The sequence below is a fragment of the Lemur catta genome, chromosome 1, assembly GCF_020740605.2.
Source record: "Lemur catta isolate mLemCat1 chromosome 1, mLemCat1.pri, whole genome shotgun sequence".
NCBI lineage: Eukaryota > Metazoa > Chordata > Mammalia > Primates > Lemuridae > Lemur > Lemur catta.
Window position 1 is genome coordinate 76264688 of NC_059128.1, and position 10933 is coordinate 76275620.

At 38.8% G+C, this 10933-nt stretch overlaps 1 protein-coding gene across 7 annotated transcripts in view; it reads left to right on the top strand.

The window, feature by feature from the left end:
* MGA (MAX dimerization protein MGA) overlaps window positions 1–10933 on the top strand; it is an 82270-nt gene that overhangs the window by 54840 nt on the left and 16497 nt on the right. For 3 of the 7 annotated variants that reach the window (XM_045538785.1, XM_045539076.1, XM_045538997.1), the window contains 4 exons: window positions 206–503; window positions 1804–2424; window positions 6526–6816; window positions 7008–8524. In XM_045538785.1, the coding sequence (XP_045394741.1) occupies window positions 206–503; window positions 1804–2424; window positions 6526–6816; window positions 7008–8524 (2727 nt within the window). The remainder of the gene's footprint in view (window positions 1–205; window positions 504–1803; window positions 2425–6525; window positions 6817–7007; window positions 8525–10933) is intronic. The other 4 variants (XM_045538940.1, XM_045539090.1, XM_045538958.1 and 1 more) reach the window with 3 other exon arrangements.

Sequence of the window (10933 nt, forward strand, 5' to 3'; positions counted from 1 at the left end):
TAGAATATCAGGTGACAGCTTTTTTTTTTTTTTTAAACCTCCTGATTACTCAGATTATCCTGAATGGAAAAAGTGCACTTTTTCCCCCCTTTTAAATCTGAAAAATAGATTTATAAAACTTTGTAAAAATGAAACCCCTGTCAAGGGAGAGGAGTTAGCAAGAGAATTTTATCTTTACAGAATTTCTCTTTGCCACTTGTTTCAGGTTAATGGTAAGAGTTACCCGCAGGCTAAGTTGCTATTGGGACAGATGGGGGCATTGCATCCAGCCAATAGGCTAGCTGCTTATATCACAGGCAGGTTGCGACCCTCAGTCCTGGACCTCTCAACCCTCAGTACTGTCATCTCCAAGGTAGCATCCAATGCCAAGGTGGCTGCATCCAGGAAACCACGTACCCTGTTGCCTTCAACATCCAATTCCAAAATGGCATCCTCCTCCGGCACTACAACAAATCGTCCTGGGAAGAATCTGAAGGCGTTTGTTCCGGCAAAAAGGCCAATTGGTAAGTTGGAGTGTACGTATGATTTGGAAAGGCCTGTGACTTGCTGCTGGGCCAGCGGGTGCAGGTATGGAGGTTGTAAAAATTAGAGGAGTATAGAATTCGGTATTATTCTTGATGTCTGTCTTGCCTGAATTATTTTATTTTATTTTTTATTTTTTTGTAACTTCTCTGACTTATAATACTAGATAAATTGAACTAGACGAATTGAATAGTTTTACAGTTTTATTTTCAAGGCTTTTAGACTGGTCTTACTAATATAGAAAAGACTTAGGATTTTGATTTTGTTTGTAAAAAGGGAAGACACTTAAAAACATTTTTTCTATCTTACCATTTTTCCTATGAGGACTGGTATTTTTGGCACCAATCATATGTATATTCCTTGAACTTACGAAACCAAGGAGCCTAGCACGAGCTAGTGAGGTAGATCAGTGTAGGCTTAAAGTAGAAGGCTTTTGTAAACATAATTTTAGAAACACTGCTTTATTCCATCCATCCCTGTTCTGTGAATAAAAACCTCTTAACATTTCAGTGCTAGAGTCCGTAATAAATTACCTTCTTGAAGCATTTTGTTTTAGCATTGAAAGTGTCTGTAGTTGGTTTATTGAATTCTTCTTGTTGTTATCAAATCTAAATAAAAGTGTCAATTGTGTATTCTTATTCCTCTAACAGGAAATTGAAATCTCTTGCTGAAGCTAGAGTTGTATGAAGATAGAGGGATAGCTATTGTATGTCTTAAAAAGAACCTGTTTTACTTCTTTTTAAAAGCAGCTTTAATTGTGATTTTTTAAAAACCAGCCCTATCCTGCTCTCCTTTGAAAAATATCTTTATATATTTTAGGAATATGCGATATTTGACTGTCTCATAGTAAGACAGCCATAGAGAGGTAGATGTACTGGACAGGAGGAATGAAATGGAGGAAACAAGTTTTGAAATTAGAATTGGGGGAGAAAAATCCTATCCTTCTTACTTTCTTTGATCTGTTTTAGGTGATGAAGTCATTTGCTGCTGTATTGTCTTTTTAGTGTCCTGACAATTTGAATATATTGTATAGTCAAAAGAATTTTAGTAGGAACACCCAGTTTTAATCCCTTTCTTGTTAGAATTGTAAGAGTTTGTTTTGGGTTGAGGGAAGTGTTTGATTTCTGTGGTTGGAAATTGACACACATAATGCAGGTAGGTAGTACCTGTAAGAAATTGACCCAGTGGTGCACAATAAATGTTGATAAGCACAGTCACTAAGAGGATAAAATATTTAATATGAGAACTGAAGATTTTTGACCTGCAAATTTTTATTTGCAGCGGCTCGACCCTCTCCTGGTGGTGTGTTCACACAGTTTGTGATGAGTAAAGTTGGAGCCTTGCAGCAGAAGATACCTGGAGTTAGCACACCCCAACCCCTGACAGGGCCACAGAAGTTCAGTATCAGACCTTCTCCAGTAATGGTCGTCACACCTGTGGTTTCTTCTGAGCCAGTTCAGGTGTGCAGCTCTGTGACTGCTGCTGTCACTACCACCCCTCAAGTGTTTTTAGAAAATGTTACTGCTGTGACACCTATGACTGCTATTTCTGACGTGGAAACTAAAGAAACTACTTACTCTTCTGGTGCCACCACTTCAGGGGTTATTGAGGTCTCTGAAACTAATACCAGCACCCCTGTAACATCTACCCAGTCTACAGCCACTGTGAACCTTACCAAAACCACTGGGATAACTACCCCTGTGGCTTCAGTTGCTTTTCCTAAGTCTTTGATAGCATCTCCAACCATAACTCTTCCTGTTGCTTCCACTGCCTCCACTTCCATAGTCGTGGTGACCACAGCTGCATCTTCCTCCATGGTGACCACACCAACTTCCTCTCTGGGTTCTGTTCCTATTATACTCTCAGGAATTAATGGGAGTCCACCAGTGAGCCAGAGACCAGGTAAGACCTAGATGTTACTCGCTGCTTTACTGTACAGGTATTTATATATCTTTGTGGTTGTGTTAGGATTGTAGATATATCAGGATGTCAGTGTAAGTATTTCTGCTATAACATGATACGTGTATTCCTGAAAATCTTTGTATTCTGCAAAAATGAACACTAAAAATAATAGAGCTCATGATTAATACAAGATTAGGATGAATCATGAAAATCTATGCAATTTTGTAACCAGGACATTAATAAAAACAATACCTAATACTTTGAGAGGTAACTTGAACAGCCTTGAATGATGGTTTAGTGGGGCTGGAGATTGCCTCAGGGGATATTAAAAACACTCAGAAAACATTAGAATGACATGCTGGCTGAAGGGTAATGAAATAATGCAGATGGGATTGGATCTATGAGCCATTAGAGCAGCCATTAAGGTGGCCATGGGAGAAAGCGCAACCTGCTATGTGCTAAGAGCTAGGGGTGCACATCTCTGAGGTGCACCCCTACCTCTTTTTGAGGTGGGGGGCGGTGATACTTTTTAATTAAAAAAGAGAGATGAGAGAGCTTCTTCCTATGCTATAGCCAAACTGAGGACTTTTCCTCTGTCTTACTGAAGATTAAAATATACTCCTGCTATTCTAGCCTCTCTTGTACAGTAAAAGTTACTTATGAATTGGTACCTATTTAATTATTATACATGAACTGATTGAAGTAGAAATAAGGACACATATTTGTTTAGGACTCTAATATTTTATATTTATCAGCTTTTTAGTTAAAATATTTCTCTTGTTGGCTTAGTAAGTTAAGTGAATTTGAAATAAGAATATCCTACATTATTGTAATTTTTATATCCAAACCCAACTAGCTAAAGTAGGTGGTTCTTTTAGCCCACTCAAAGAGGAATTAATGTGGAAAAGAGAGACTTTGGAGGATTTGAGGGGAAATAAATACCCAACAGCAATTCTGTCTTGGTTATTGTTGTTTTTCCTATTAATTTTTGCATTTAGTGACATAATCCAAATCCCTGCCCATCCTTTAGGTAAAAAGTGAATGGGAGTTAGGTTGTAAGCTGAAGTTCTGTTGAAAGGAAAAGTGAATCATAGTATTAAATTTGTTTGTCTTCTGCTTCTCATAAATAAGCATGTAAAACATCAGTATATTACATGGTTTTGGAAGTGAGGTCATTGTTGGTAAAGCTGCTTTGATTTCCTACTGAACGTCAAGGATTGTATTTGTTTTATTTTAACAGATCATGTCTTCCAAACCATATGGATTCTAACCTTTTTACTCTTAATTCTATCATGAAGATATAAGTAGGGTTTTTTTTTTTGTAGTTCTGTTGTTTCTCAGTTATATAGGACATGTTTTGCTATAAGTCCCATCTGTACCATCGTCTTTTTTTTTTTCTCCCCCCCCCCCCCTTTTTTTGATACAGGGTCTTGCTTTGTCACCTGGGCTAGAGTGCAGTGGCGTGGTCATAACTCACTGCAACCTCAAACTCCTGGGTTCAGGCGATCCTTCTGCCTCAGCCTCCCGAGTAGCTAATTTTTTTCCATTTTCTATAGAGATGAGAAGGTCTCGCTTTTGCTCAGGCTGGTCTCCAACTCCTGGCCTTGAGCAATCCTCCCTCCTTGGCCTCCCAAAGTACTAGAATTACAGGTGTGAGCCACCATGCCTGGCCTGTATCATCATTTATTTAAATCAACTATTGTTTTACTTAAATGTATTTTGGAGAGAACATTAATTGGAAGCCAGCATTATTTGTCATAATAGAGATTAACCCCATAAATAAATATACTGGAAACAATAATACTAAAACACACTTTTTAATTCCCGTTAGCTACTGTCTGTCTTAAGCATATGGCTTGCTCTCTTCTTGTTAATGAAGAAAGCTAGAAAATGTTGGAGTAATATTAAAGACATAATATCAAAGACTAGTACCTAAAAGTATCTTCTATAATGCCACTTGAGAAAATGCTAATATTAACAAATTTTCTTATCTTTTATAATAAGAGCTGACTCAGCTGCTGGTTCTATGGAAGTGTGTGTAATTTTGTTGTCCATTCATAAATAGGATCCCAACTTTTGGGCACTTGGTTATCTATGACTTTCTCATTGACTGCCATTTTTTTCCTCTTCTCTCTTCTGTCCCTTACCTACATTTAAATAAACACGTATTTAGAGTTTATATTAAAGAATCTTTTCATTCTCTGAATTGGGATAATTTAGATTTTGAATCACTTTCTGAAAATTAATTTGAAAAATTCAAGAGCTTAATGTGTCAACATGTTTCTTAATTCACATTAAGATAGATTTTTTTGTTTAAATTGCATGCTACTATTTCCATGAACAGTTTGGTCTTTGTGTTTTATTTCATTTTTAAGAGTAGCCCTGGATTTTGTAACTGTAAATGTCCTTTAAATGTTATGAGCATGACTTTTAGAAATTTGGTATATTTTGTAGGCAGAGTGCCTGATAGACAATCACATTAAGCTCAAATCTTTGTTTGGTTTGTTCATTTTTTTTTTTTTTCTATTTAGTGACAAACTTTTAAAGTTTTATTTATTAACAATGTTAGACCGGGCACAGTGGCTCACACCTGTAATCCTAGCACTCTGGGAGGCCGAGGCAGGGGGATCGTTTGAGCTCAGGAGTTTGAGACCAGCCTGAGCAAGAGTGAGACCCTGTCTCTACTAAAAATAGAAAGAAATTAGCTGGACAACTCAAAATATATAGAAAAAATTAGCCGGGTATGGTTGGCACATGCCTGTAGTCCCAGTGACTCGGGAGGCTGAGGCAGAAGGATTGTTTGAGCCCCCAGAGTTTGAGGTTGCTGTGACCTAGGCTGACGCCATGACACTCTAGCCTGGGCAACAGAGTGAGACTCTGTCTCAAAAAAATAAAGCAAAACAATGTTAAATAAGTTTACTAATTTGAATGGTAATGTTAGACTAGTTTCATGTATGCTTACTATGATCATTATTTCTACCTCTTTATCCCTATGATCCAAACAAAATCTATCTGTAATAGATTACTTGTGTTATTTTTTTCCTTGTCCTTAGTATTTCTAAATCTGTCTTCCAATCCTTAAAGTGCATCTTTAGGTACTATTAATGGTTTGAAATCTCTTTGAATTCACATCTGCATTACATTTCTGCTTTTTCTATTTGTTTTAAAACAGTCTTTTGCCTCTTCCTAGCCAGGCTTTATATCCTTGCTTCTTTGATGTCTCTTAATTTCATTCCATTTGGGGGGAGGTATGTATTTTTTTCCTTTTGAAAAATAATTTCCACTAATCTTTAAGCTTTGCTTATTTGTTAGTGAATTTTAATTTTAAAAGCCAAGAAGCCTTTTATACCAAGGATTTTTGGTCCTTGACTTTCTCTTTCTTGAGTATAAGCTGTGAAACTCAGTTAGAAGTCTAATAAGGGTTATCAGCCTTAATTTTTAAGTTGAAGAAGAGAATCTTATAAGCGATCCCTTTAACTTTAACAAGAGTCCAGATTTAGAGGCCTACCTATGTTTTTCAAGCATTATCTTTTTTTGAGACAGAATCTCGCTCTCTTGCCTGGGCTAGAGTGCCATGGCGTCAAACTCACAGCAACCTCAAACTCCTGGGCTTAAGGAATCCCTCTGCCTCAGCCTCCCGAGTAGCTGGGACTACAGGCATGTGCCACCATGCCCGGCTAATTTTTTTTCTATCTATATTTTTAGCTGTCCAGATCATTTCTTTCTATTTTTAGTAGAGATGAGGTTTTGCTCTTGCTCAGGCTGGTCTGGAACTCCTGACCTCGAGTGATCCTCCCACCTCGGCCTCCCAGAGTGCTAGGATTACAGGTGTGAGCCACCGTGCCGGCCCAAGCATTATCTCTTTAAATGCACCTTTTTTACCATTCTAAATGTAAAGCTCCACAATGTCTGGCTGCTTAGCGTTTAAAATAAATTGTTATCAGTCAGAAGTAGTGCATTATAGAGGTATAAGATTTCCCCAACTTTATAATTCAAATTAGAAGTTACTTACAGCATAGATCCTATGTCTTAATAGTTTTTTTTTTCTCATATGTGTTAAAGGGAAATTTTGATACTATGTTTCCATTTCCTGTTTTTCAGAAAATGCCCCTCAAATTCCAGTGGCTGTTCCACAGGTCTCTCCTAACACAGTGAAACGTCCTGGACCTCGGTTGTTGCTGATTCCAGTGCAGCAGGGTTCTCCTACTCTTAGAGCTGTCCCAAACACACAACTTCAGGGACATCGAATGGTCTTGCAGCCTATTAGGAGTCCAAGTGGAATGAACCTATTTAGGCACCCCAATGGGCAGATTGTCCAGCTCCTACCTTTGCATCAGCTTCGAGGCTCAAATACCCAGCCCACCTTACAGCCCGTCATGTTTCGGAACCCAGGTATAAAATTGGAGATTTTTCTGATGGATTTTTCTTTTGTTGAATCAGTTGGTAATATGTTATGTTAATGCACCAGAGTTGTGACCAAAAAGAAAAGCATACTGTGGAAATCTTGATATGGGCAATGGTGATTTAAAATTTTCTTTTCTTTTTTCCTTTTTTTTTTTTAAAAAAAAAAAAAAAAAAACCAGGGTCTGTGATGGGAATCCGGTTACCTGCTCCTTCCAAACCTTCTGAGACTCCACCATCTTCCACTTCATCCTCTGCTTTTTCTGTCATGAATCCTGTAATTCAGGCTGTTGGTTCTTCTCCAGCAGTGAATGTTATCACTCAGGCACCATCACTGCTTTCCTCTGGACCTAGTTTTGTGTCTCAGGCTGGCACATTGACCCTGAGGATTTCTCCTCCTGAACCGCAAAGCTTTGCAAGTAAAACAGGCTCTGAAACCAAAATAACTTACAGCTCAGGAGGACAGCCTGTTGGTACAGCCAGTCTTATTCCTCTCCAGTCTGGTAGTTTTGCTTTGCTGCAGCTCCCAGGACAAAAGCCTGTTCCTAGCTCCATTCTTCAACATGTTGCTTCCCTTCAGATGAAAAGAGAATCCCAGAATGCAGATAAGAAAGATGAAACAAAGTCTATAAAAAGAGAGCAGGAAACTAAGAAGGCTCTGCATTCAGAAGGAGAAGCTATAGACCCTGAGGCTAATATAATAAAGCAAAACTCAGGAGCTATTGCCTCACAAGAAACCCTGAATGATTCCTTGGAACATAGGGGAGATCATTTGGATGAAGAATCCCTTACAGAAGTTGTTTCTGCAACTGTCAAACCTACTGAGCACTCCTTTAGCACTGGGTTGCATACAGGTGAAAACTATAAAGATATTAACGAAGAGTGTGGGACTAGGAATCACAACAGTTCAAAGGAAAAACTGACTATTCTGGAAGTTAGGACCTTTTCTGAAAGAGCCAGTAATAGGACAGTCCAAAATGTAAGTAAAGTACAGCTTCAAAAACTTGGTGAGGTGAAGGTGGAACAGCAGAAAGGATTAGATAATCCAGAAGAAAAATCAAATGAATTTCTAGTCATCTCTAAGGAAAGAAGTAAACTCGAATTATCAGGGAGCAAAGTTGTGGAACAGCAATCTAATCCACAGCCCGAGGCAAAGCAGAAGGGATGTGGAGACTCTCTGGAGAAGCACAGCATTAGGGAGAGATGGAGAAAACATCTGAAGGGCCCCTTGACACGGAAATGTGTTAGAACTTCACAGGAATGTAAGAAAGAGGCAGATGAGCAGTTAATTAAAGAAACAAAGACATGTCAAGAAAATGCAGATGTGTTTCAACAAGAACAAGGCATCTCTGACTTATTGGGAAAAAGTGGAACTACTGAGAATGCCAGAGTTTTAAAAATGGAATGTGATTCTTGGAGTAGAATTTCTAATCCTCCAGTCTTCTCCATTGTTCCTAGAAGAGCTACAAAAGGCAGCAGAGGGAATGGACATTTTCAGGGTCGTTTACTACTACCGGGAGAACAGATAAAACTAAAGCAAGAGAAGAAGGGTGGGAGAAGCGGTGCTGACTTCACTGTTTTCGATTTGGAAGAGGATGATGAGGAAGATGAGAATGAGAAAACCGATGATTCTATTGATGAAATTGTGGATGTTGTTTCTGACTACCAGAGTGAGGAGGTTGATGATGTAGAAAAGGTGGTGAGCCCATTTTTATTGTGACTGAAACCTCAAGGATTTAAATGATTTATTAGAGACAGTAGCTTTTTCAGAAGATCAGTAAGACCTAATACATTCAGTTGGATTCCTAGGTTTAGATCATGATTAGGTGACTTTGTAATTTTTAGGACGTGTCAGTCAGGCAACATTTTTAAGCTTGTATTATGCGTTGAGACTTAAGTGTCTGGTATTATGGGACGGCTGCCTTAAGCCTTTGGGGGATAGGTGCTTGAGTCCCTACCAAGTTGAGTTTTTTTAAAAAATCCTGAAATCATTATCACATTTGATCTCAGTTTTTGTGACATTTTCTGTGTGAGGTGATTATATTATAGCTTTTCTGGTAGATGCAATAAACAGGAAATAGGTGACCTTAGAACTGGAGGAGAACTTACCCACCTGCATTTAGAGAGATGTTTTTCTTTGGAAAAAAATTAAAAAATACCATCCATCTAATATTTTAATATAATCCTGCCTAAAGTTGCTTTTTAATTATCTCCTAAAATTAGTCATTTAGTCTCTACAACTTATGTTCTAGACTTTGGTCATCATCCTTTGTAATATGACCCATATAGTTTTTTATTTTCTTGAAATATTTTTATAGGCTTCCTATTTAGGATTGTACTTACTGAACTAAGTAACTATAAGTCGGGTATGATGTAGGGTAGGAGTTAGACAAACATTTTCTGTAAAGGACCAGGTAGTAAGTATTTTAGCTGTTGCAACTAATCAACTGCTGTTGTAGCGTTAAAGCAGCCATAAGTGAATGAGTGTGGCTGTATTCCAGTAAAACTTCATTTACAAAAACAGGTGATAACTCTGTGGTTTGCTGACCTCTGATACACACACACACACACACACACACACACACACTTTTTCTCACACACACACACACACACACACACACACACACACACACACACACACACTTTTTGAGACAGAGTCTCACTCTGTTGCCCAGGCTAGAGTCCCGTGGTGTCAGCCTAGCTCACAGCAACCTCAAACTCCTGGGCTCAAGCGATCCTCCTGCCTCAGCTTGCCGAGTAGCTGGGACTACAGGCATGCGCCACCATGCCTGGCTAATTTTCCTATATATATATATTTTTAGCTGTCCATATAATTTCTTTCTATTTTTAGTAGAGATGGGGTCTCACTCTTGCTCAGGCTGGTCTCGAACTCCTGAGCTCAAACAATCCCTGCGTAGGCCTTCCAGAGTGCTAGGATTACAGGCGTGAGCCACCACGCCGGGCCACCCCTGATATATATATAGGCTGATATAAAACATAAGGAGTCCAGAGCCAGATGCCTGTGGGGTGCCCTGGAACCTAAACACTGTCCTTTTCTTCAATAGCAGGTAACAGCCATCTGCACTGATTGTTACGCAGCTGGTTGTTTTAGAATCGCACTTGAGATCATTCAGCCTCTTTGTTATCTGGTCCTTTTCTGTTAATGCCTAACTGCCTTAAACAGATAAAATATAACAAAAAGATTAGTATTTTAAAACCCTAAAATGTTTAAGTATTTTAAAGTCCCTCTATTGATTGTTTCTGTACCTCAGTTGTCTCATTTGTAAATGAGGATCTAGCTCTAAAATTGGATAATTCTGTATGCATTTGCCTTATATTCTCTCTATAGCCTAAGCCATTTTAAGGATGGATATCTGTAGGTAGCTGAAGAATCTAAATTCATTGAGTTTAGGAGTTATATTGTAGATCTTACTGTGCTTTTTGCAGAGTCTCCCATTGTAAGTCAGGCCAGATAAACAGCAGACCAAAAAACAGTCCAGCTTTAAAACCAGTGAAAACTATTGCTGTCAGTGGAACTGACTTAATAGAACCTTTAGGGTGTCTTAATCATCTAACGAGGCATTGCTTAAATGTACTACTAGAGAATGAGACAAACAAGTTAACACTTTTTTTTTTAATAAAAATTTTTTTTTTTTTTTTTTTTTTTTTTGAGACAGAGTCTCGCTTTGTTGCCTGGGCTAGAGTGAGTGCTGTGGCGTCTAGAGTGAGTGCCGTGGCGTCAAGAGTGAGTGCCGTGGCGTCAGTCTAGCTCACAGCAACCTCAAACTCCTGGGCTTAAGCGATCCTACTGCCTCAGCCTCCCGAGTAGCTGGGACTACAGGCATGCGCCACCATGCCCGGCTAATTTTTTCTGTATATATTTTTAGTTGGCCAGCTAATTTCTTTCTATTTTTAGTAGAGACAGGGTCTTGCTCTTGCTCAGGCTGGTCTCAAACTCCTGACCTCGAGCGATCCACCTGCCTCGGCCTCCCAGAGTGCTAGAATTACAGGCGTGAGCCACCTCACCCGGCCAAGTTATACTATTTTAAAAGTAAGGGTGTTACATTAAGTGATCTCTAAAATCTAAATTCTACATTGCATTTATGTG